The 26,279-nt window shown below is 49.1% G+C and overlaps 1 protein-coding gene across 2 annotated transcripts in view; it reads right to left on the bottom strand.

Moving 5' to 3' along the window:
• Positions 1-26,279, bottom strand: part of LOC144259201 (alpha-2-macroglobulin-like) — a 59,412-nt gene that overhangs the window by 11,897 nt on the left and 21,236 nt on the right. The window contains exons 16-31 of one of the 2 annotated variants that reach the window (XM_077807385.1): positions 25,987-26,157; positions 24,925-25,018; positions 22,745-22,868; positions 21,861-22,089; positions 20,568-20,694; positions 19,772-19,893; positions 15,555-15,606; positions 14,872-14,955; positions 14,206-14,382; positions 11,708-11,792; positions 10,310-10,466; positions 9,909-9,983; positions 7,863-8,028; positions 2,886-3,109; positions 1,659-1,877; positions 1,207-1,334 (exon numbers count right to left, since the gene is read on the bottom strand). In XM_077807385.1, coding sequence (XP_077663511.1) covers positions 1,207-1,334; positions 1,659-1,877; positions 2,886-3,109; positions 7,863-8,028; positions 9,909-9,983; positions 10,310-10,466; positions 11,708-11,792; positions 14,206-14,382; positions 14,872-14,955; positions 15,555-15,606; positions 19,772-19,893; positions 20,568-20,694; positions 21,861-22,089; positions 22,745-22,868; positions 24,925-25,018; positions 25,987-26,157 — 2,234 coding nt within the window. The remainder of the gene's footprint in view (positions 1-1,206; positions 1,335-1,658; positions 1,878-2,885; positions 3,110-7,862; positions 8,029-9,908; positions 9,984-10,309; positions 10,467-11,707; positions 11,793-14,205; positions 14,383-14,871; positions 14,956-15,554; positions 15,607-19,771; positions 19,894-20,567; positions 20,695-21,860; positions 22,090-22,744; positions 22,869-24,924; positions 25,019-25,986; positions 26,158-26,279) is intronic. The other variant, XM_077807386.1, reaches the window with a different exon arrangement.

The raw sequence follows: 26,279 nt of genomic DNA, 5'->3' as shown, positions 1-26,279 counted from the left end.
AACTCGTCCGGCCCCATGGACTTGTGCACGTCCAGCTTTTCTAAATAGTCCCTAACCACCTCTATCTCCACTTCCTGGGGAAGGTTTGGTAAAAATCCTCACCAATTTGCATAGGTGACCACAGACTCAAACCCTTGGATCTTAAGAACAATGAAAAAAGCATTCAGGTCTTACAAGAAGAATTTTAATAGAAGAAACAGTAAAAGAGAAGTAACAATAAAAAGAATCACCTCTGTAAAATCAGGATGGTAAATACCTTACAGGGTAATTAGATTCAAAACATAGAGAATCCCTCTAGGCAATACCTTAAGTTACAAAAAGACACACAGACAGGAATATCCATTCTATTCAGCATAGCTTAATTTCTCAGCCATTTAAAGAAATCATAATCTAACGCATATCTAGCTAGATTACTTACCAAGTTCTAAGACTCCATTTCTGTTCTGTCCCCGGCAAAAGCATCACGCAGACAGAGCGAGCCTTTGTTTCTCCCCCCTCCAGCTTTTTAAAGTATCTTGTCTCCTCACTGGTCATTTTGGTCAGGTGCCAGCGAGGTTATCCTAGCTTCTTAACCCTTTACAGGTGAGAGGATTTTTCCTCTGGCCAGGAGAGATTTTAAAGGGGTTTACCCTTCCCTTTATATTTATGACAGGCTCTGAAGCCTATATTTTGGCATCTTAGGGTGGGTATTGTAAAAGCACTGAAATGATTTAGGAGCACAAGTCTGATTGAACTTGGCCTGCAAATCCTGGTGAAGGAGAATGGCTGGGTCAAAGCATACAGCTCCTGTGACTGGGGGCAGTTCGCTCTGTGGGAGGGTGGTGGTGGTTGCAGGTATAGGATGGGCTACTGGCCGGGCAGTTTTGTGTCTGAGTTTGTGTTGCTCTCACACTAAGGGTGTTACTGAGATGCTGACTTGTCCGTTTCAGCCTCAGAGAAACCAGCACAGCACAATCACTCTAACAATTTAGCGGGAGAAAGTAAAGAGCTAGCAATACAGAAATACAAAATCTGATTGATACTGAAAAGAGCAATTGCAATTAAGAAAATACCATGATTTAATGTAAAAAATCCGTTTTTAATTTTTGGAAAAATCAAAAATATTGATTTGTATCAGCTTTTCTGGGGGCTCCCCATACCTCTGGAATGACTTGTCCCCAGCCCTAGGGCTGCTCTGGAAGGTTTGGCACTGCGAGGGGGAGTTACCTGATGTTTATGGTGATGTCAAAGGTCCTGTGAGCCTTGATGCTGTCACACGTCTCAGGGACCGTGTGCACCTCCAGCGCAAATGGTGCCTCGCCTGGCTTGGGGAGCACATTGTACCTCAGGCTGGTCTGGAAGAGAATACACAGTTCTCTGTGTCTGTCCATCTGTCCCTCTCCTCTCTGCTCTTCTCCTCCATCTCCTCCCCTCGGCTCAGTTTCATTCTTTCCTTTATCTCTTCTCTCTCTCTCTCCCCATTCCCCAACTCTCTCTGTTAACTCTCTCTCCTCCTCACACCTCTTTCTTATATTCTCCTCCTCTTCCGCATCTCTTCCTCTCTTTTCCTTCCCTCCCTCCCCTCCCCAATCCACCCCATCATTCCATCTCCAATGGGAATGATACGGGCTCCCCTCAGCAGCAGCCTCTCCCTCTCCCCCTGTCCCAGGGTCCCATACCTGCACGTAGACACATCCTTCTCCTGTCACCCCCATGCTGTAGTCCCCTGGCACCTCTGGCAGTGCCATACGCTGGAGCAGCAGACGGTTCGTGTGATCCACCTGGAACTGGGCCTGGAACTTCCCTGTGGATTGCAGGGTCACTGTGGACGCTCCTCCTCTCTTGGCATAGGTGGAGACTCCATACCGGGATAGCGCCTGGAGCGCCACCACTGTGTCCTGCCAGACAAGAGATAGGCCCAGGTGCCCAAGGGAAAGAATGAGCCATTTCTATGGGCCTGGAGCCCCCACTCCACCAGCTCTTCCTACACAGCAGTGCCCTGATTTTCCCATTTTCACTCATCACTCCCACAAGCCATTCACTCTATTCCCTTGGGCCCAGATTCTCAAAGGTATTTAAGCACCTTTCTCCTTCTGAAAGCAGCCAAGCATCTAAGTACCTTAGGGAACCTAGGCCTTGGTATCTCTGACACTTCACCACAGGCATCTGAGGGAAGATGCCACCACCCTTCCCTGAAGGACCAACCTGAAGGGATAGCTCAGGACCAAGTGAAATGGGAGCTGCCTGTGGCTCAGAGAGGACCATAGTGAGGCAGCCAGGAGGCTCAGTAATGGAGTATGAGAAAGTCTTACAGCCCTTTGGGTATCAAGCCAACCAGGGAAATGGTGGAACATGGGGCCAATGATTGGTCCTGTCTAGAGAGGTTGTCTCCTGAGGTCCCAGCCTCCAAGTACCAGCATGGCCTGTACCCGCTCAAAGAGGGAGGTGGCATCTCCTGTTTGGTTGTCACTCAGGATGGCGCTTCCTCCCCTTTCCAGGTGTGTCTGGAAGTGACTGGCTGCTGCTGCTTCTCTGGGGAGGCCTCAGCTCCCGAGCTGAATTGGCCTGGTTGGATGGGGTCAGTGCTGGGAGAAGCTGGGGATGGCACTGCACTACCTTGCGAGTGCTCAGGGCAATTCTTCTGACCTCCACACACAGGAGCATCACTTGTCCAGTCTCCTGCCTCATAAGCCCCCCTGGGCCTGTGAGGACCTGATGTAGCCATGCTCTATGCTGTGACTATCCCATTATCTAAACTAAACTATACAGCCAGGGGAATGCTACCCCTTCCCTCTCCCCAGGTCAGTCTTCCCCTCCCCCTGGATTATTTGTCTGTCTCCTGCCCTTTCCTGTCTGCCTCCCACTCCTGCCCTGGATGTCTGAGGCTTGGGAGGGGAATAGATCACCTGGGTGGAGGAGAAGCCCCCATTGGGATTCTGCTGCTTGCTGATCCACTTTGCAATTTGAGTTGCTAATGACAGGTCTCCTTGGGATGGTGCCGGCCGCGTGGTGAGGTAAGCGAGGAGCACATAGGACGTCATCTCCACCTCGGCAGAAGGAGCACGGGGGTGATAGAAGGGGAGATCTGCCTCCGGCTCCTTCCCAGGCCTCTGCCAGTGAATGGAGCCATCTGCAGTGGGAGAAGGAAGAGGGAGGGCAGGAGAGAAGGAAATACAGATGCTTAGTACATGCCATTTCTAAGGGGGTTATTGACCTGCTGCTGCTGTGGGTGGGAGAACAGAGCCCCCCGTGCTAGTCTGGCATATTGTCATGAGACTCAAAAGGATTAAATAGTCCCTCACTTGTTGATCTGGTGGAATTATACAAATCTTGTGGTATGAACACTCAGTGACTAATCAGGCTGCCACCTCTGCCACCAATCACGCTTGGAGTTGCAGCTAGCAAGAGATGTTAAGAGTAACAAGAAGGGTTTCTTCAGGTATGTTAGCAACAGGAAGAAAGACAAGGAAAGTGTGGGCCCCTTACTGAATGAGGGAGGCAACCTAGTGACAGAGGATGTGGAAAAAACTAATGTACTCAATGCTTTTTTTGCCTCTGTCTTCACGAATAAGGTCAGCTCCCAGACCACTGCACTGGGCAGCACAGCACGGGGAGGAGGTGACTAGCCCTCTGTGAAGAAAGAAGTGGTTCGGGACTATGTAGAAAAGCTGGACAAGCACAAGTCCATGGGACCGGTTGTGCTGCATCCGAGAGTGCTAAAGGAGTTGGCGGATATGATTACAGAGCCATTGGCCATTATGTTTGAAAACTCATGGCGATCAGGGGAGGTCCCGGATGACTGGAAAAAGGCTAATGTAGTTCCCTTCTTTAAAAAAGGGAAGAAGGAGGATCCTGGAAACTACAGACCAGTCAGCCTCACCTCAGTCCCTGGAAAAATCATGGAGCAGGTCCTCAAGGAATCAATTCTGAAGACTTAGAGGAAAGTGATCAGGAACAGTCAGCATGGATTCACCAAGGGCAAGTCATGCCTGACTAATCTAATTGCCTTCTGTGATGAGATAACTGGCTCTGGATGAGGGGAAAGCAGTGGACGTGTTGTTTCTTGACTTTAGCAAAGCTTTTGACACGGTCTTCCACAGTATTCTTGCCAGTAAGTTAAAGAAGTATGGGCTGGATGAATGGACCATAAGGTGGATAGAAAGCTGGCTAGATTGTCGGGCTCAATGGGTAGTGATCAATGGTTCCATGTCTAGTTGGCAGCCGGTATCAAGTGGAGTGCCCCAAGGGTCGGTCCTCGTGCTAGTTTTGTTCAATATCTTCATAAATGATCTGGAGGATGGTGTGGATTGCACCCTCAGCAAGTTTGCAGATGACACTAAACTGAGAGAAGAGGTAGATACACTGGAGGGTAGGGATACGATACAGAGGGACCTAGACAAATTAGAGGATTGGGACAAAAGAAATCTGATGAGGTTCAACAAGGAGAAGTGCAGAGTCCTGCACTTAGGACGGAAGAATCCCATGCACACTACAGTCTAGGGACTGATGGCTAGGCAGCAGTTCTGCAGAAAAGGACCTAGGGGTTACAGTGGACGAGAAGCTGGACATGAGTCAACAGTGTGCCCTTGTTGCCAAGAAGGCCAATGGCATTTTGGGATGTATAAGTAGGGGCATTACCAGCAGATCGAGGGATGTGATCGTTCCCCTCTATTTGACATTGGTGAGGCCTCATCTGGAGTACTGTGTTGTTTTGGGCCCCACACTACAAGACGGATGTGGGAAAACTGGAAAGTGTCCAGCAGAGGGCAACAAAAATGATTAGGGGACTGGAACACATGACTTATGAGGAGAGGCTGAGGGAACTGGGATTGTTTAGTCTGCGGAAGAGAAGAATGAGGGGGGGGATTTGATAGCTGCTTTCAACTACCTGAAAGGGGGTTCCAAAGAGGATGGATCTAGACTGTTCTCAGTGGTAGCAGATGACAGAACGAGGAGTAATGGTCTCACATTACAGTGAGGGAGGTTTAGGTTGGATATTAGGAAAAACTTTTTCACTAGGAGGGTGGTGAAACACTGGAATGCGTTACCTAGGGAGGTGGTGGAATCTCCTTCCTTAGAAGTTTTTAAGGTCAGGCTTGACAAAGCCCTGGCTGGGATGATTTAGTTGGGGATTGGTCCTGCTTTGAGCAAGGGGTTGGACTAGATGACCTCCTGAGGTCCCTTCCAACCCTGATATTCTATGACTCTAGGACTCTGTGCCTACATCCCCTTTATCTTATAAAGGGACATCCCAGGAATGGACAGTAGCAGCCTTTATTGGGCTCTTTGATCCAAAAAGTGTGAGGTCACTAAGTGGCCCCAGGCGCTCAAGGCCGAAGGGTTACAGCAGTGACGGTCACACCCCACTCCAGCAGGGTGAAGAGCCCATAAGTCCTTCTCTTACCAGCACAGTCCCAGTTCTTCCTGGGATTTCCTGGGACATCAGGACCCTTTTATGGGCCCCCCCAGAATGATCTGTTTTTTCATTTGATCTGTCCAAACATCAGGCTTCTCCTCTTCGTTTGTCTCTTGCTGTAGGGAGCAGATGTCACTCTGTGCGGACCAGGGGCCATCGCTCCCATGGAACGAGTGTCCAGAGCGAGGAGCAGCGCTTGGAGTGAGGAGTGGAGCGGAGCCAGCGAAGACACCGGCAGAGCTGTGCTATTGCTCAGTGGGAATGGTACCATTTATTCAGGGGTTCAGGATATGCTCACTCACAGCACTGAGGTGTTGGGGGACCCCCCAGATACACCTGTGTCACTGCAAAGTCAGGCACCGGCAGCCCTGGCCCCAACTCATGTTTTTTAAAAGTTTCCTTTGTCTTTACATGAATATTTCAGCGCCTTTTTTTTAAAAAAAGCCACCATCAAACCGTCCCCCAAGAACTAGCCCTAGGGAAAGGGGACTCAGCCCCAACTCTCTCTGCCCTGGTGATGCCCCCTGTCTGGGGAGCTGTAAGGCATCTGCCAGTATCCTAAAATGTGCCCCTTGATGCTTCTCCCCATTTATGCCCCTTGGACCAAACCATCTTCTGCCTCACCTACTGCCCCCTGAGCTGCTCTCAGCGCTGGCCCGCTCCTGGGCTACTGTAGACAGCAGAGCCTGCGGGGGGTGGAGGAAGCTAGATGCCACTGAGATGCTTCCTCCCCCTGCAACAGACTCCCTCCTCAAAATGGGCAACAGTCCGTTGGTGGTGGTGGGGGGAACAGGAATCCTCCTGAGGCAAAGGGGGAGAGGAGGGTAGAGACGGCCTGGACCCAAAGGAGTGGGGAGAGGGAGAGGGAAGGAGAAACCAGGGGAGAAAGAAAGAAAAACCTTGAGTGAGAGATCCTAGGGAGGAGGGCAGGAAAGGGAGGGAGAGACACTCAAGGAGGGTGGAAGGGAGAGAAGACGCCTCTAAGACCTGGCCAATACACAGATTCTGTGCCACGACAACTATTTTGGCTAGGGCTGTGAGTTTTCTACTGGTACCTCTAGTCTGGGCACGGTTATACCAGCATAAAGGTGCTTTGTACTGGTAGAGCTGTAAGGGAAAAGTTCTACTGGTATGAACACCTTCACACTGCTATAACTGTGTCCACACTGGGGGAATCGCACCACTTTAACTATACCAGTACAGCTACAGCAGAACGACTTTTATGTGTAGACAAGGCCGGAAGGTTCATTTACCCTGGGGAAATGCTCTGTGCTAGAAAAGAAAAAGCATTAATCAACACGCTGGTCAACAGTACTCAGCACCTAGCATAGGCAGGGATGGTTGGGCTTATAAATGCATTTACTGTTTGTAAGCTTAGTCTATGGGGCGCCCTCAGGTAAGCCACAGGCAGCTAATGTGATTGGGTTGGCCATGACCAGCTGCTGTTTTTCACCCCACCTGACCCTGTCTAGACTAGATGCTGAGTTGTCTTTAGCAGTCTGTCAGCTAATGCCCTTTCTAACACAGTGAGTTTCCTCACCTGCATGAGGCCTATGAGTGTGGGGCTGAGGCTCTGTGTTTGTGGGGGCTGGGGCGGGGGACAGAGAACCCAGGTGTCTGTTGTGAGGGGAAGGGAACTTGGAGTGTGCGTGTGCTGGGACTCTGCATAACAAGTCCCATGTGCACTAGGATTGTGGGCAGCTTGTGTGTGTGTGTGAATAGCTTTCGGCTGGGGGAGAAGGAGCCTGTGTGTGTGAGTGGATCCTGAGGCAACCTGGCATGTGCTTGTGCATTACCTTGTGCCTGGGGCAGGTTGGAGTGCGTGTGTGGGCAGAGAGATTTGGGGGGTGCAAGGCAGCAGGACAGTATGCCTGTGATTTTGTGGGCTGGGAAGTAGGGAGTATGTGAGAGCTTTTGGTGTGGGAGGCAGGAGAGAGATTTGGAGACTTGGGGGAAGGAGGAAGAGAGCACAAGGAAAAGAAAGGAGAGACCAGTTATTTCTCAGTATAGAAAAGAGGAAAATGGACTGAAACAAACAGAGGAAAAGCTAACAAGCTCCGGAGTAGAGGAAGGGGGCAAATGGAGGGAAGACAGGGACAAGGGAAAGGGCAAATACAAGGGAGACAAATGCAAAGGGAATGTTGATATTTTACCTAATAGGTAGGTTGGATACTGAAGGGTGAATCAATGACCCAGTTTAAAAGAACAAGGGGTCCTTAAAAGGGCAGGGATACAACATGCTGTGAGGTCAGAAATGTGCCAGCACCCTGGCTGCCTCTCTCTCAGTCTTGTTTCTTCATGTCAAATAATGTTCTCCCGCCTGGTCCTGGTCCCTCCTAACTTTCCCCTGCTATGATTTCCCCTCTGAGCACCTGTATATGATTCTCAATATATGGTCACCTTACAAGCGGGGGATGTAGGGCCCGTGGGATGGGATTCAGAAGAAGGGGCTGTCAGGAATTCTCACCTTCTTTCAGAGCTTCCTTATCAAGCGAGTCCAGCAGTGCCCTGCGCTTCTCCTCCCTCCCCACCAGGGCAAAGGCGTAGGCCAGTAGCGCCCTGGTGTACACGTGGTTTCCTCCCTGCTCTGCGGCCGTCTCCAAACAGAACAGAGCATTACGGACCACAGAGTGCTGTGTTGGGAGAGAGACATGAGCTGAGAGGGGGAGGGGAGAGGTCACCATGGCAGTGAATTCAGTCTATGAGCTCAGCAGACAGGAAACAATATGCACTTTTTCCATTTTATGAAGTATTTTTTCCAGACTTTCTGACACATGGGTAACTCAAAACAATAACTGATCTTTCAGAGCCAGATTCCCCAGGACACTGTCTCGCTTTCACCACTCCAGCAATGCGTAGTGGCTGGTTTACAGCTGCTTTGCATCACTAGGCTGGCACTACGTACCCAGAGTGAACCAGTGAGTTTGGCCCTTCACGTTTGGTGAATGGCAATGGTGTACTGGGGAACCTGGCCCTTTAAATTTGTCCTGTGGTCGGTCCTTACTTAGGAACATTTGAAAAGCAATAGTTTGGAATCAGACATTCCCCGTAATGACATTCCAAGGGATACCAATGTGCGCAGGTCCATACGCAGCAGGACAGTTCATCTGTTTTCGTCAATGGCTGCGAATGGAAAGTCCAGCAGACAGCCCCATCTTCAGTGGCTTGAAACTTTTTCAAAATGTTTTGATCTGAACCTTCCTACCCCTTGGTGTCTGCTAAGCTAGAGGTCTTTCTGGGAAGTTGGAGAGAATCAGCTTAGCTGGTTTTGAGACAGGAAAGCCTGAAAACAAAATGCCTTGGGGTTTATACTCCTTCTACCGGAGAAGGGCTTAATCAGGACATCAACTTTCCTTAATTAACTACAGGGGATCAGGTTAGTCTAATGACAGTGGACGGGAACTGGCTGCCACTTCATCAGGACAGCGTTAACAAGTAGGCCATGTAGGGCCACATCCACTTGTCTTGTCCGACTGCAGCCAGTAGCAGCACACATCTAAAGCCTGGTCTGGACACAAGTTACAGAACTCAGGTTTTCTGGGCACAGCCTGGCACACGTCCACGCTCAACTTGCCTACTGACAAAAACCCTACACTTTTGGGGGCATACTGACTCCCTTTTCTGGAGTGGCATAAGCCCCATTCCAGTGGAGTTATATCTACACAGTGGTCAGGTGCATGTTCACCTGAAGTACCAGTGTAAGCGGTCTTTCCACTGCAGTCCCACAGTGCAACTTTCTCTTTAGCAGAGACGGTCTGGCAGCTCTTTTGAACCAAAGGGTCCCAATGTTGGGAAGCCCGCCTGGCTTTTACACAGTCAGCACATTCTCCACAGCCACAGCTATTCCTGCTACTTGCTACCTTTTCCCACATGCTGATTTGAACATTTCCCACAAGCACAGTGAAAGCTACGCAGCAAAATTTCCCCACAAGGCAGTGCCACTGAAAGTGGCACAGAGGACACTGGGATGCCTACCCACAATGCACCACACTTTTGCCAATCTGGCCTGATAGTAGGTGAACACAATGCATTGGCACAAGTGGCCCAGTGTGAACTCACTGCACCAAAATAGTCTTTTCGGTTGCACGCTGATCATAAAACTTTTAGCAGTGCGACTTTTGGGTGTGGAGCAGACCTAACAGAAGGAGAACAGAAATCAACCCTTGATGGGGACCCATTTGGCTGGTGCCAACTGCCAAGGGGTTAAATGTTATTTACCCAAGTGTTAAATATCTGTAAAACTCGGAGCTGTAGGCTTGTAAGAGAGGATCAAGCAAACACCACCTCAAAAGTTTTAAAATAAAGATCATATAAAAGGATTAGAGATGAGACAGAACCAGCACCCTGGACTGGAAGAGAAGCTGCAGGGAAATCCAATCCCAGATTTGGACCTCAATTTAAAGTCTTTTCTGACTGGATTTCCCCCTTTTTTAAAGGCTTCTCTCTCAAGATGGGAGCTGGGGACCCCCAAGTTGGCAGCCTATGTCTGGCTTGAGGGGTTACAGGTACGTACAGTGATGGGCAGAGGAATCTCCAGCAGTGCGATGGTGATGTAGGCAGAGAGCGTGACCTCATCGTCCACCCCGCCCTGCAGGGAACCACAGAGAGAGACATTAACCCTGAAACCCTGCCCACTGGCCCCTCCTCCCAGGGGTGTTCTACATCCCTGTTCTTCCCACACTATGGTAGCTTCCATGTATCTGCTCCTCTTCTCCCTTCCCCTGCCCATGGTCGCTCCATGTATAGTATGGTACCCCCTGCTCTTGCCTCCCTTAGTAGATCCCGTCTGCCCCAACCCCATGTGCGGCAGTGGCTGAGCTGTTCCCATGAGGAGTTGCACGCTCTCTCTGTGTCACTGGAGTCCTGTATGGGTCCCATGAGGCCCATGGGAAGCTGGCTGGGCAGATACGTCACCTTTATGGCGTTGTTCAGGAGCGTCCCGGAGCTGCGGAAGCAGCCGTTGTCCTTCTGCTTGCCAGCGAGCCAGGTCAGGGCGTCCTGGATGTGCTTCTCCTCGATGAAGATGTGAGAGCGGGCCTGCGCGAAGGACTTGAGGACGAAGGCCGTCAGCCTGCGGCAGAGAGTGGGCAACAGTGAGAGCTCCTTCCCATGCCCTCTGCTCGCTGGAGGGGTGGGGTCTTGGGGCATCGCCAGCCTGAGGGGAAGCAGCAGGGGCCGGAGAGCTGGTGGCCATGGGTCAGGGAACCATTAGCTCACTCAGCCACCTACTGACGTGCAGCAGAGCCTGGCGGCAAGACCCAGCAGTCGTCTGACAGGGCACAGCTAAACTGCCCGTTTTAGGACAGGAAGTGAGCCAGCTTCCTGTGTTGGTTTCAAATGGCTGGGGCACAGTTTAGGGGTGGGTTTAGGGGGTGGTTGTCCAGAACCCTTGGGAGAACAGACCTCAGAATCTTCAGTAACCAGGAATGGCCAGGACGCTGGCTCTGCACTTTCTTATGATAAAAACAGCAGCACAGCGCCCCCTAGCATCAGACTGGGGTCAGCACTCAGAGGGAGAATGCCCCTTACTGAGCCACCCACCCCGCTCTCTGCAGCACAGCGCCCCCTAGCACAACACTGGGGCAATAGAGTCAGTAGTGGCAGAGGGAAGAGCAACCCCTACAGAGCTGCCCACTGCCACTCTCTGCAGAACCTGTTTGTTCACCCGGCAAGGCATGCACTAAGCATTGAGGGGCTGTGATGGCTCCACCCTCAGTTACCAGCCTCTTCATTATCCTGAGGGCAGTGGTGGCCAAACTTTTCTGGTTGAGGATCAAACACGTAATTTCAGAAAGGTCAAGTATCCACAATCAGGACTTCGGGGAGGATTCTCTGCCCTGTTCTGACCCTTGCACACTGCTCAGGTAATACAAAGGGAGCTGAAACTACTAGCAAGTCACCCAGCAGGGCAATCTTTGGCTGGCACTTTTATGCCATCCTCCCTATAGCCTCTGGTACAGAAAGTGAGTCGCTGGAGTGTACAGTGTTCTGGATACACCTAGCTGATATATGGTCCTCAGGGGACTGTGGCCAGCTGGAGCAAGTTAGAACAGCCCCCAGGCTGCTCTAACCTGAGCTGAGCAGGGAATGAGGAGGCTGTAAATGGTTATTAATCCAAAATCAAAGGCCTCTAGCACATAAACTAAAGGAGATCTCCCTTCCCTACCACCTCTCATAGTTGTCTTATCCCACATCATCAGCTCTAGAGCTCCTCCCCTCTCCTCTGCACCTTCATGATCAGCACCTGTTAACAATGGGCAAGCACCAGGTTATATCGAGAAGGGAAAGAATTCAGCAGCACTGAAATCTTACCAGGTGTTTCCTGATTGCCCATGTTGTGGCCCAAATGTGCTGTAAGAGCCGTCCAGGTGTTTGTACTTCAGCTGTGTCTGGTAACCTGAAAGGGAGAATGAAGTTGTCTTTTACTGCAATAAAGACCAGCTGTAGATGTCAGCCAGGAAAAGAGAATTTTCAGCCCTGTCTACACACAAACATTCTGCTTGAATTATACCAGTAGTGTTAAAATGCAGCGAATCCCCCTGTGTGGATGTAGTTATGATAGCATAAAAATGCTAATACCATTACAGCTTGTTCCCAGATGAGAAGGGGGTAGAACTGCATCCACACTACGGGTTGTACTAATTTAATTATTTTGGTAAAATATCACCTCCTAACTGAAATAGTTACACTGGTACAAAGCTGGGTTTAGATCAAGCCTTAGACGCAGAAGCAGGTCCGATGTAGAGTACACAAGCCAGGCAGGCCTCCCATTCCTAAAAATACCCTCAGTCTCTCAGCAGAGAAGCCTTGGTCTTCTATTAGGTATTAAATGAAGGTAAAGGCAACAGGGTTATGATGTGCATCTACTAGCCACCTTATACCAGGTTCAAGGATCCCTTTGCAGCACCTAAAATAAATGGGAAGACTGTCTCTGAAAGATTGCTGAACCTCATTAAAAACAGGGTGGAGCAGAAATGGAGAATGAGGAATAATCAAAGGTGTGACCCAAAGTGGGGCTGTTCTGAAAAGTGACTATGTGGAAAGGGCCCCTTTTCACTCAGCAGCTCTGCCCTGCATGTGTTCAGAGTCATGGCTACTGGCTTTACTGGCAAAGGTCATGTCCACATTAGGAATAAAGGAGCATTACCAACATTGCTAGCTATCATGTGTTTAAATCCTAACACAGACAAGATATGTGTAGTTTCACACGTTAGCTGGTCGAGTTAACCTTAGCGAGGAGCCTAGAGTTTACCTCGATCAACTAACATGTATTAAAACTACAAGTCGGCTAAATGTGTTACAAACAGACAAATCTCCACTAGTGAAAACAAGGCTTAAACCCAGATGTCATAAACATACAGCAAAGGGCAGTATAAAATCCCTCCTTTACCTGTAAAGGGTTAAGAAGCTCAGCTAACCTGGTTGGCACCTGATCAAAAGGACCAATAAGGGGAGAAGGTTCAAATCTGTGGGGGAAGGTTTTTGTTTTGGGCTTTTGTTGTTCTCTCCAGAGATAAAGAGAGAAACCAAGCAAGTAATCCAGCTCCTACTGAATGATACATCCAAAATTACAGAAATTGTAAGTAATAGCAAGGAAATGCATTAGAGTATCTTATGTTTTAGCTTGTGAATTTTCCCTATGCTAAGAGGAAGGTTTATTCCTGTTTTTTTGTAACTTAAAAGTTTTGCCTAGAGGGGAATCCTCTGTGTTTTAAATCTTATTACCCTGTAAAATTATTTTCCATCCTGATTTTACAGAGGCGTTTCTTTTACTTTTTTTTCCTTATAATAAAAGTTCTGTTTTTAAGAATCTGTCCTAAAAACCCAAGGGTCTGGCCTGTGCTCACCTTGTTTATGCTCAAGCTTCCCCAGGAAAGGGCATGAAGGGACTTGGGGGGACATTTTGGGGAAACAGGAACTCCAAGTGGTCCTTTTCCTAAATCTTTTTCTAACTCACTTGGTGGTGGCAGTGATACCGATCCAAGGACGGGAAGAATTTGCGCCTTGGGGAAGTTTTTAACCTAAGCTGGTAGAGATAAGCTTAGGGGGTCTTTCATGCAGGTCCCCACATCTGTACCCTAGAGTTCAGAGTGGGGAGGGAACCCTGACACCAGGTTTTGCTCCATTTACTGCTGCCAGAGCTGCAGAACCAACCCAGCTCTTCTTCTCTGCCTTGCACGTCCTCAGCAGAAATGCACCCAGTGCACCCTGTGCAGTTCACCCAGTGCAGTGCAGCACCCAGGCTGTGTCATTCAGTCATTCATCCACTTGGACCCATCTTCTCCCATCGAGCACTTCCAGAGAGTAGAGTTCTCTACATTCCTAGATGTCACCCTAGATCTAAGCATGCTACTGTGCTATGGCACCCCCTGTTGGGAAGTGATCTATTGTAACACCAACCATTAAAGGAGTAACTACTCAGCGTAGCTCCTGGGAAAGGGAACCGCTTTCCTCTGGTGCGTGGGGGGGTGGGGGGGTGTCAGAGGCCCTGGTTCAAAGGTGTGTGATGAGGGGTCAGTTGTGACAGTGCTGCCAATACACTGGTGGCTAGGAAAGGCTTATAGGCCACCTGGGAAGCCGAGTCTGGTTTGCTGGGGTAAGAGTGAATTACCACTGGGCTACACACTGGGGAGCAATGGGATGACAGGGCTGAGAAGGTTCAAGTGGGCTCCGCCCGAGAGACAGGTGGTCCCCTCAGTCCATCCATCCTTCCCAGTGGAAGCATTATCTGAGCAAGGCGGACACAAAAAGCTCCCAGCACGACCTTGGAAGGGAGTAAGTGAAGAAATAAAAGCCCCGTCCCTCCTCACCGCTGACTAAGTATCCGACAGCCTTGGATTTGGTCTCCTCGCTCAGCTGCCCTGTCTTATTCAGATAGTCCAGGACGTAGATGTTGGGGGCAAACAGGACCATGTTCTGCTCCCCGCAGCCGAAGGGCATTTGGAGAAGCTGCTGCAGGTTCTGCATGGCTGTGCCCAGGATATCGCCTGGGGATGGAGACACAGGGAGTCAGTGTGGCCCAGCTGCCTGCCTGCGGAGGCAGAGTGCACCGCAGAGCAAGGATGCTAATGTGAGACATCCGTAACAGGCTTGTGAGATCACAGGCAATAGGAGGGAAAGAGAGACACACACACAACCCAGAGAAAGGAGGAGACAGAGAAATATGCTCTGAGAGAGAAGGGACACATGAAAGGCAAAGTGAAGGGCGTGCTGCTGGAAGGACAGATGGGAGCACTAGGCTGGATGAATAGCTAGAGACGTGGGCCCAGAGGCAGAGGTGGGGGGAAGGAGAGAGAAAAAGGGGTGAAGTGCTAGCAAGAGACTACAGCAGTGGGCAGCTGGGGGATAAGTGGAGGGGCTGTGATGGGTACACAAAGGGGTGAGGAGTGGAACGGGTAGAGAGACCAGAACCGTCAGGAAGGGGGAGAGAACGGCAGCAGCACCCCCAGCTGGGCTCCTCGGACTGCCTCACTTACCCAGCACTGAGAAATAGGCTCTGGCCGAGCCCTGCACCACGTTCTCTGGGAGCTTCAGGGGCATTAGCTGCGGCACTGTTTTTCCTGGGGAAAAGTGACATAGATGGGCTTGTAGTAAAATCCCCCCCTGTGTAGCAGTGAGCAGACCCCAGCACAGGAGCTAGGACACTGCCCCTGCTGCTGTCTTTCCCCTGGCACCGCACAGGGGCTCCCTGCCTTTAGCAGCTCCATTCCTCCATAGCTTTATAGTGAACCCATCTCCAACTCCCCTCTCAGGAGTCGATCCCCTCTCCCGCCACCCCAGCCCTCCACATGGAGCGAGGTGTCACCACCTGGCGAGACACGGGAACTGTAGTCTCCAGCTCTTTCTCTGGCACCTTCCAGTTTGTAATTTCACTCCATGGAATCACAGAGTGAGAGAAGGGGAAAGCCCCATTAAATCCCATCTAGCCCATCCTCCCAGCACCCGGGTCAGGAACGTTCCCTAAGACCTACGCTTCCAGCCCTTCCCTTGGGCGCCATTCTAGACCTTCAGTGTTAGGAAATGTTTCCTCGTTATCCAGCTGGAGGTGTCCCACTTTCTTCAGTCCCATATTACTGCTCTCGTTAGCTCTTCCCCTCGGACACCCGAGGTTTCCACCCTTCCCTTTGCAGAGGCAAGTCAGGAGGGGTGGGGCTCTTACCAGCTGCACAGAGCAGGAAGTTGTAGGTCGTTTCCTTCTCAAGCCCTTCAGGCTTTGGGTTGGGGAGGAAAAGGGAAGGGGAAGGAAAATGAGAAAGGTGAGAACCTGCAGAGACATTGAGCACCCGGTGGCAGAAACATCTGGGCAGGGGTGATGGGGAGAGATGGGGAGAGGGGAAAATGCTGGGGAGAAGAAAGAAAGAAAGAAAGAAAGAAAGAAAGAAAGAAAAGGAAGTGAATCAGAGAAAGAGGGAGACTTGCAAATTCTCATGTAATAATAATTCTCATAAAGCCAGCAGATAATAGTTGGAAATCAGCTACTAAGAAGTTATTGCCTCCTCACTCCCAAGGGGAGGATATTGCAGTGATCTACCATGGGTGATTAGTTGCTGTTAGCACACTGTAAAACATGGGCTTTGCTTGTGATACAGAGAGAACTTTCAGCTTTACACCAGGTGCTGGTGCTGATAATATGCTGTGATGCTAATGAAGTGTTGTAGGGGCTGAATCCTGCCAAGTGTTTAACTTTAAGCCTGTTTGAGATCAATGGGACAACTCATGTGCCTAAAGTAAAGTAAGCTTTGCCGAGTCAGGGCCAAAGCGCTCAGTGCCCTGAAATTACATATTGTAATGACTGCAGGACCACCTAGAAATTCACCATTACACACTGTGGCCGATTAGTTCTGTAGGGCTACAGTAGGGATAGAACTCAGCTCCTCTTGCTCCAAAGGCCCAGACCCCCATGGCTTGAGCGAAGGAAGAAGCCCTGTTATTTATTGAGATGATCAGAACAGTTTTGACTAAAACTCACGAACTAAATGTTGTGAAAAAAGAGGGTTTAGTCAAATAAATTTTTGTTTTTGAAACACACCCCTCCCCCGCAATATTTTAGTCTTAGAATAGTCGGTTTTCCTCCTTTTTCCAACTTTTGCCAGGTAGTGAATAGTAGCCAAGTGTGAAAAGTGGGCTTTCCCTCTCGTTCTTCACCCACTTAGCATCCAGGTCCATCCCCGCAGCCCTGGCTCTGCTCCAGCCCTAGCGCTAGCCCAACCCAGACCTGGAGGACACTGCGCGCCGGGTGCATTGCGCATCGCCCCGGCCGGCTGGAGGGAGAGGCACAGCAGTGGCAGAGCGGTGGAACGCCAGATGCATGTGCCCTGTACGCACGCAGCAGTAGGAGGAGGGCGGGCGGGGTGGCTTCGGGGTGGCAGTGGAAGAGGAGATCCCCAGAAAAGGTCAGCCTGCCGTGCCATCTCGAGGAACTGGGCCCGGCGTAGGGCCGTGGGAAGGGATGGGTGCTGGGAGCTGTGTGCAGTGGAGAGCGGCATCTCCTTCCAGAGCTGTGCGCACATGTGAGACCCCTGGGGGCCCCTAGCCAGAGCATCCGTCGCCCCCCGCAAGGCCAGCCGGAGGAGATGGGACCCTGATTCCTCCTGCTCCCCCTCTCCCTCATCATTGCTCACACACACAAAGTCGGGGCCCACCCAAATGTCCCATGTTAGCTACACCACTGCTGTGCCAATACTTAACTACCCTTATAGTTAGAAAGTTTTCCCTAATATCCCACCTAAATCTCCCTTTCAGCAATCTAAGACAATTACTTCTTGTCCTTGGTGGATATGGAGAACAATTGATCACCGTTCTCTTTATAACACATATTATTCCTGGGGGAATTCTGCACCAAAACTTTAAAAATTCTGCATACAATATATTAAAATTCTACATATTTTATGTGTCAAAATTATGCAATTTAATCATACCCGTTTCAATTATTTTGGTAATTTATTTCAACTACAATACAATGGATGGAGAATAGAAGTAGGGATCATTGGAGAAAATCCCCAAACCTCTTTGTCTAATAGTAATGTAGCTAGGCTTGACCCTTTATTTCTAGTTATTAGTCAACATATAACAATGTTATATGCAGCCATATGTTCATATTACGTCACAGGCAACTGAAGAGCAAGTGAGGGCTGGGGAATCAAACTCATAGTTTATATTGGCTACTGACCATCTCCAGAAAGGTCAGAAGTAAACAGTTAATGGTGTACATTTTGATAGGAAAATGTTTCAGTCCAAAAATGTAGACCAGTTCTAATCACTCAAGCACCATAAGTATTTATAAGGCCATACTGTCATTTACAAATGGGCTCCTTTACACCACTCTGGCAATGTGAAGGAGCCTTAAAACTTTTACACCTGCTTTATGCTCCTGGGGGAATTCACTAAGAATGGGAACAAATAAGCAGGCAGGTTGTTACATTATGCTCTGCCTCAGGGGTCAGCCTGCCTCACACCTTCCTCCAAACGCCCCAAAGCCCTGCCCCTCCACGCTGGGCCTGTCGCAATAGCAAGCCAGAGGGACCGAGTCTCTCTCATTCGTTCGCTTGCTTTCTCACCTGCCCGGGCAGTCCTCCCCGCCCCCTACCGTGCTGATTTACATCTCCTCCGGCTGCTCCAGGCTGCCAGGGACGGGGGAGTGACTGCACTTCCCTTTGCTTCCCCTCAGAAGTCATTTTTCTGTGGGGAACCAAAGAAAACTGCAGACAACATGGTGCAGAATTCCCCCAAGAGTAACATATTTGAAGATTTTTATCTTGTTCCCCCTCAGCCTTCTCTAGACTAAACAGGCCAAATTCTTTCAACCTTTCCATACAGATCAGGTTTTGTAAACCTCTTATAATTTTTGTTGCTGTCCTCACTCCAATTTGTTCATGTTTTTCCTAAAGCGTGGCACCCAGAACTGCCACAGGACTCATTCTTACCTTGAAGCTTACAGAGTTGTTTTTTCTGGGTTGATACAATAATGTGAATCGTACCTTTGCCTTACTGAAAAAGCGGGATGCATTTCTGTAACTCAGAGAGGAGCTGCAGTGTTAGATCACGTGTTACTGCTTACATCAAACAATTTAAAAATGATTAGTGCTTTCCTATAATGGAGAGAGGAGTGGCCACCTTCTATCATGTGATATTGCTCTGATCAGACTATGTAACAAATTATCACTACTTCCCTATTACACAGAATAGCTATGGAGGTTTATATTATGAGATATTGTTTAGGCTGGCTGGGTGTCATGTCAAAAAAAAAATATGGGAAAAGCCAGGGGTTCCTCATCACAAAATATGTAAGAGACACAAATTTATAGAAAAATATGCAAACAAATCATTGGCTCACATTACCTTGAGCATTTTTTAATTTTTTGCAACCAAATGATTTAAAATAAATAATGATAATTCACTAATCATTCACAAATGTTTTAAAATGCAGTCACTTTCCCATATTCCACTACACTGGTCACAACAGCACAAGATTTGTTACAGTTCCTGGAACTGTCCTGTTTGGGAATGGGCCGGCAAGGTTTACAAGTAGATCTGGGAGAACTTTTTTGGAAAAGCTTGTTTTTCGCAGTAAAATGAGGATTCGGATTGACAAAAACCTTTTTCACATTTGTGCTAAATTCACCAAATTGTTTTAGTTAAAAAAATCAAAACATCTTGTCTGGACATTTTCTAAACCAAATATTTAGATATTTCCATTCAATATTACTTTTTAAAAATTTTAGTTTAATTTTATGTTGAAAAAAAGTAAAACAAGTTCAAAAAACAACAATATGATTCATGTCAGGTCATTATCAAACTTTTTGTTGGATTTAAAACTACATTTTTTGTCAGTTTGGGTTCATCAAAAAACCCTGAAACATTTGGGTTGGCCCAAAACGATTCTTTTTTTGATTTTTCAGTTGGCCAGCAAACCAAAAAATCAGTTATTCGCACAGTTCAATTTACAAGGACCACGGTCCACATTCACAGCTGGTGTAAATCCGCAGAGCTGCATTGAATTGAATGGAGCTATGCCAATCTACACTGCTGAGGGCTTGATCCCATGACTCGTTATAGACAAAACCGAAAAGTCATGGTTTCTGTCCCAAAAGACATGGCTGTGGCAAACCTATAACCTTTACTCATTATTTCAATCACACGGTGCAACAAGGTACCAGTATTTTCCTGTAAGAAGTGATGCAGTATTACAGTTTATATTGGCCAATGTAGTGACTTATCACTGCTTCCCTTTACAGCATTAGACAATGTGTGATCATATGAAGTCATTAAGGCTTCCCTGTAAAACCAAGAAGACCTGCAGCATTATATCAGTTGTCACTACACAGCAGTAAGTTATCATGGCTTCTCTATTCCACAGGGACTAAACAGCCCACCTACCTCCACTAACAGCTGTTTGATCACCGTGTCCCTCCGCCCTTTGTCCAGGGACTCCACTACCTCGTTCCCGCAGGGCAGATCTGTCTTCAGGGCCTCAGCGCTCACTGAGAAATTCACAGTACCTGGAACAAAGAAGGATAAGTGTTCTGCCAGGCACTGCAGCTACAGGGGTGTCAGAGTCATTCGCTTGATGTTGTGCTTTGCAGCACCACGGATTACATGGAAACCTCTCTAAAGAGGGCAGAGCTCAAGTCACATGTAGTTAGCACTATAGCACAGCTCTGCAGAAGCCTTAGTTCCAACCCCTCGGCTCCAACAGCTACGCTGAATGGGGCTGGGCAAGATGGAGAGGAGGGGAGTGCAGGGGCAGGCCTTCAGATTCTGACACTCAGACCCCTGCATGGTGTCAGAGCCATCATCTTTCTTTTCCAGAAATTTCAGACCCAACCAGTCTGTCAGTCCAGGTATTTATATGGCCCTCATCGCAGTCGTGTACTGCACCTCCCATACATGGATGAATGTATTATTCCAATTTTACAGATGGGGAAACTGAGGCACCGGGACATTGACTTTCCCAAGCGCTGGGCACTGAGTCTAGGTCTCCTGAGTCCAGTCAGGTGCCTCAGCCATAAGGCCAGCCTTCCTCCTTTCACAGCAGATCAGTCCCTTCCAGAGAGGTTGGAAACGCCAGAAATCTTATCCAGAAATTTCGGTGCCATTTGGTCCCTTTCAAAGAGGTTTTGGACCCATCCATTAGTCCCTGATCCTGAGATTTTGAAGTTGCCAGGTCCCTTACCCAGAGATTTTGGGGTCACAGTCCAAGACACTGTTTTCCGCCCGTTCACACAGAGACAATAAGATTCTTCTTCCTTCTCCACAGGGGTAGCCCGGAAGTCATTAGATGAAACCAGTGAGATGCTGACCTGTCCATTGTACAGAAAGATGCCATCAGGCAGGGAGAGAGAAGGGTTCAAGGGGGTTGTGGGTAAATGGAGATGAGACAAGGCAGGGGAGGAGAGGGGGCAGGGAGTTTGGGGGCCACAGGGATTTGGTGGGGCAGGGATTGAGGTGGGGAAAGCTGAGGGGTACCATGGTTTGGGGAGGTGCAGGAGACTGAGGAGGGGCAGAGAGTTGGGTGCATGGCTCTGAAGAAACAGAAGATTGCAGGGCCTGAGGGACTCAGGACCAGTTGTGGGAATAAAGACAAAATGGTGACCTCAAATTTACCACCTTGGCATGAGTCTGAGACCCCTCTGATGTCTTGTTAGGGGAGGAGGTGAAGTGCTGGCTGTGGGGGGCGGGGGGCTATCTGGGAGTAGCTGAGAGAGAACAGAATTGGGGACCATCAGTGAGCGTAGCGAAGGGCAGGAAAGGGATGGGGAAGAGGATGAGAGTGCCTTGGGGGCTCTTAACACCGTAGAGCTTGTTCCCGCTTCACTTTATCTAGAATGAAACCCATTTAAATAAAAGCTGAGAGAAAAGTCACCACAATTTTGCAGGGACTCCCTTCCTGAGTCCCCTCCAGACCCTTGTGCTGGAGCAGGAATACACCGCAGGCCAGTGGGGCTAGAGAGTCAGTGCCGTTTCCATGGATGCAACAGGCCAGTGAGTTTCCCAGCAGCTGTAGTGCAGCTGGGGGGCTTGTGTGGCATGAGGCTAAAGGCCAAGCACATAATGGATGGTGTCCATTCCAGGAAGCCGGGAGTCTCCGCTAGAGTAAGGGGTGATGCACAGTGTGTGGTCACCCCAGGTACCTTGCTTGCCATGGGGTCATGAGATAGGCACAGAAGGTCTAAGGCCAGGTGCCTTCACCCACACAGGAAGTTGGTCTCAGGTATATCTGCAGCTCGCAAACCTTTGTCAGCCAAACAGATTCCGTCTTTCCTAATGCCCACTCTGTACCCCAGTAGTAACACACACCTAGGAGCCAATCAGATTCCTCCTTTCCATCACCCATTTCTTACCACTGTAATAAGACAATTTGCTAGAGGCCAATCAGCTGCCTCCCCTGGATGGGAAACCATGTTGCAACTGGCCCATGTGGTCTCCTCCCTGCCCCCTGCTGAGGAAAGCTGCAAATGTCCCTTACTCTGATGCAGCGGGTCAGGTAGTTGAAGACAGTGGCCTTTAGCATGAAGGCCTCGCCGCGCACTACAGAGTAGGGCAGGGTGAGCTCCACGAAGAAGGGCTGGAAGGCTCTGAGGGACACGGTCGGGGACAGGCCAAAGCCAGTATCTCTTGAAGTGCAGAACGCATTGGCTTTCCATTCTGTGATGGTGTCGGGGATGGTCACGGCCAAATCAGCACTTCCGTCAGACCTGGTGACCAAACGAGAACAAGGAGATGGGGGGAGCTTTCCTAGCTTTGGGGGAAACAACCGTGTCCCGCACAGCATCCTGAATTAACCCCCTCCCCCATTTGTAACTGCAGGGTCCTTTGGGAGCACTGGGGTGTGCATGCTGGTTGGTTATTGAAGGCTCACTGCAGAGCACTTCCTCCCATCCCATCCTACATCCAGCTCTGCAGAAGAATCATCCAGGTAACAAGACAAGGGGTGGGGTTCCACGGTGAACAGAAAATCCCTCAGACACACGGCTATAGAAAAGGATGAGATGCATAGCTAATAGTGACTTCTGCACTAGAGCTGGGACCAAAAAGAAATTACACCCCCTTCCGACACACACACACACACTTCACAGGGGATTGTTAATTGAGATCCACACAATTGTCTTCCAGTTACTGAGAGGAGAAGGAGTGGCTGTGGTGTTTTAGTAGAACTAGTTAACTTACTTCCTGCCTTTCCTCTACCTGCCTATCCATCCCTCATGCTTGTGTCTCTCTAGTCTATCTACAACAGGTACTCCATCTTTCACAGAAGGATATAAGCACATCTCATGGTGTCTGAGCAATTTCTTCTGAGTGTCTGTGTAACCCAGTTGACTGCATTCACCACATCCCATAAACATCACTTACTTCACTGGAACTAATTCCCAAATCCACGTCTCAGGGAAATACTTCCGGATGGTCTCCACTGGGCCATGAGTGACATCTTCCACCATGTCATCAACTGAGAGATCTTCATTATATGAGAGCCTCGCTTTAGATGTTGGAGGAGATAAGGGAGAGAAACGTGATATGTTAGACCTCATTCCTTATCATGGCACTTTGTTTCCAGTTCGTGACAGATTGGATTCTAAACGCTAGATTTGAAACCCCCTCTTTTCAAATTCAGACCCAACTTAAACCTATCTCTGCTTGCAACCAGTCACTCCTTTCCCCACCCCACTCTCCCAATATCATCAACTGTCTTTTCTGAATTTCTTTAGAAGCCATTGAAAAAACATCTCTAGAGCCCTATTATGAGCTCAGCACCATCTGTTTTCTAAAGACTTCTGCACTTCTTATAAGGGTGGTATGGATGGATGAACATGTTTATTCCACCTCCACCAATCATGGAGTAGATGGGAAGCCCAGACACAATAACTGTTTTGAAGCAGCCCTCCAAGCCCTGCCTATATCCACTTCAAATGGAATTAACCTGTGGAACTCACTGCCCCAAGCTGTTATAAATGCAAATAGTTCAGTGAGTTTCACAGAAAAAAATCTTGTGTCTGTATGTGACTAAGAGTAGCAGCAACACTAGTGACACCAGCTCGGATTCAGATGATCCGGGATAGCAGTTCTCGTGCTTCAGCTGATATCCAGCCATAGATCAGGAAGAAATTTGCCCCACAGCACAGTGAGGTGTAATACAGAGGTGTTCCACCTTCCTCTGAAGCAGCCACCACTGGCCATTGTCTGAAGAGGGACTCTGCGCTAGAAAGATGACAGTGCTGATCCAATATAGTCAGGAGGCAGGACACTGCCATATATAGACCAGTAGTCTGATGTTCTACAGTAGGAATGGGGACATTGGATTAGAGGGTCAGTGATCTGATCTGGTTACTCTTCATTTCCACTGGTGTAACTGAGAGTATAATTAACACTAATATTTAGACATCTGATCTCAAGAGCTCTTCACAAGGCTGTGTAAGTATAATTAGTCCCCTTTTACAGATAGGAATATTAAGGCACAAAGAAGTGACATGGTTCACCCAAACTCACATAACCAAGGCAATGGCAGAGATGGGAATGAAATTCAGATTTCCTGACTCCCAATTCTAAACCCTCTCCACAAGTTCACACGGGGTATGCCTACATTGCAGTGTAAGCCCAGTGTTATGAGAACTTGAATTAGCAGATCCTGGGTTTGTTAATCGAAGGTTTGAGTGTCTACACTACTTGTAACCCCAGTTTAGGATTTGTTGAACCCTGGATCCCAGCTTGGGGTTCCAGCAAATAAGCATTTACACTGCATTATGTGGACCCATGTCCAACCACCTCTATCCCAGACTTCCTAGCGCTCTCCAAAAATGTGGCCACACTAGCCCTTTGTTCATGGAGCACTGTGGGAAAACTTGACTGTTCACCAAACTTCACTGTCCCATGGACAAAGAAAGTCGACCTATGGGATGCTTTTGGCAGACCCCCAGAGCAACAGTCCAGTGGGGCTATATCTCCACTGCAAAGCAATAGGGTTTGAACCCTGGGTCCTGGCTTGACTCAGGCTCCTCCTTGCATCCCTGTGGGGTCCTGGGACCCTATGTCCAAGCCAGGAGTTTGCACGATTTGTGCATAGATAGATGAGAGTTTAGGCTACAGCCTGAGTTAAAACCTTGGGCACCACATTGCAGTGTGAACATACCCACTGCTTCCCCTTTGAACTTGGCCCCCTCTCTGCTTAGTTTTTCTTCTGGTGCTTGCTATAAAATGGAAATGTGGAAGTGGAAATCGTCCTGTTCCATAAATTCAACAAGATTTAGCAGCCAGTTTGTGCCAGTGCAGCACATCTACATTAGGGGGTGCAAGGTGCTACTGCATCAGTGTAGTTACAACAGTGCACATTTCCTTAGCTGGTGAGCAAGCAGGTGGAAATGGACCAGATTCCTATTTCAGGCCTGACTTTCTTGGATTTTGGCCAGCATAGCTGAGAACAGAGTCTGGTCCTACTGGTCTAGTTTCCATGCAGAGGAGAGGGTGAAAGGGAGGGGAGCAGGAAAAGCACCTAACAGGGGGGTATCAGCAGGGCAAAACAAAGCAGGCTCTTTTCCCGCCATTACCATATTCCATAGATACACCGGTCATTCTCTTCATGCAGAGTTTGGGCTTATGGACCTTGGTGCTGGTGAAGACTTTTAAACCCATCTCCTGTAAAAAGATAACCCAGACAGGCATGTGGTAAAGTAAACCATACGTCGGGAGATAAACGTGCCGTCTGGACTGGATCGGGATGTGACGGGCTTATCACAGTGCAGGGATGGGTCATTGCAAGAGCAGATACTAAGGCCTGAGGGGTCAATGCCTGTGTGGCTGGTGGGAAGCCAAGGGCAAGGTCTATGTCAGTGAAAGGCGCCGGACCAGCGGCTGGAGACGGACGTCCTGTGTGTCCTCAGAGCAGGTTCATCAGAGGCATCAGCCATGCAAGCTTCCGCCATGCACTCAGCCCCTGCCGGCTTGCCTCAGCCCTGCCCTGGAGGGAGATCAGCCTCTCTGGCCCAGTCCATCCCCTGCCTCTCTGCTGAGATGCCTAACAAGTCATTGTCAGATGTGCTGGGGATTGGGTGATTTGGGAGTGAGTCCCACTGGCAACAAACCTGAGATCCCGCAGGACACCAAACCCTCACCAGCTGGGGCTGGGTAATTACCCTGGGTGCTGGCTCAGAGCAGCTCTCTGCACATGTGTGTATGTGCGTGCGTGTGTGGATAAAATGGGGACTGGCACTTCACAGAGACCTACATAGACAGGAGAGAGAGCGTGTGGGACAGGATCTCTTTGACAAAATGGCTGCAGAGGCTGAGTCGCTCATTTCTGCACTCTATTTCTTTGCCCCAGCTATTAGGACGTCTCCTTGTCATGTTTAAATTAGTGATGGGAAACCTCTAGAGTTCAGTGGTTGAGAGAGGCATTCAGTCCTCAATGCTGGGGGATTCCCATCTGGGGTTTTCTGGGCCAGGTTTAATTATTACCTTGAATGAGCTAGCTAACAAGCACCCAACTAAGTGTGCTCAGACAGCACCTATGGGATATGACAGGAGTTTGCTCCGCCAAGAACACGGTGGGGAAATCTTCTGAACTAACAGCGATTTCACACACTAAAGGGAGATGTGGCCCTCACCTTGAGAACGTTGTAGGCATCCCCTTCACCGTCAGGAGAAATGGGTCCGTAGATGAATCCATTTAAAATGACGTTCTCGAGTGTCACACAAGGGTTATCGTCTTCTTCCTCCAAATGGTGCTCCCGGTAATTATAACCCCTGATCTCCTTCACCGGGAGCAAATCATACACCTGCAGGTATGACATGTCTCGATGTCAGTGACCACAGGCCCAATAATAATAAACCAGCGTGTGCCACCCTAGTGATCACAGACAACTTTAAGCTAACACACCTGTGCGTGCAATCCCAGTGA

Source organism: Eretmochelys imbricata, chromosome 1, assembly GCF_965152235.1.
Source record: "Eretmochelys imbricata isolate rEreImb1 chromosome 1, rEreImb1.hap1, whole genome shotgun sequence".
In the NCBI taxonomy this organism is placed as follows: Eukaryota; Metazoa; Chordata; order Testudines; family Cheloniidae; genus Eretmochelys; species Eretmochelys imbricata.
Note: the sequence above shows the minus strand (reverse complement) of the source record. Positions and strands in the feature narration are given on the sequence as shown.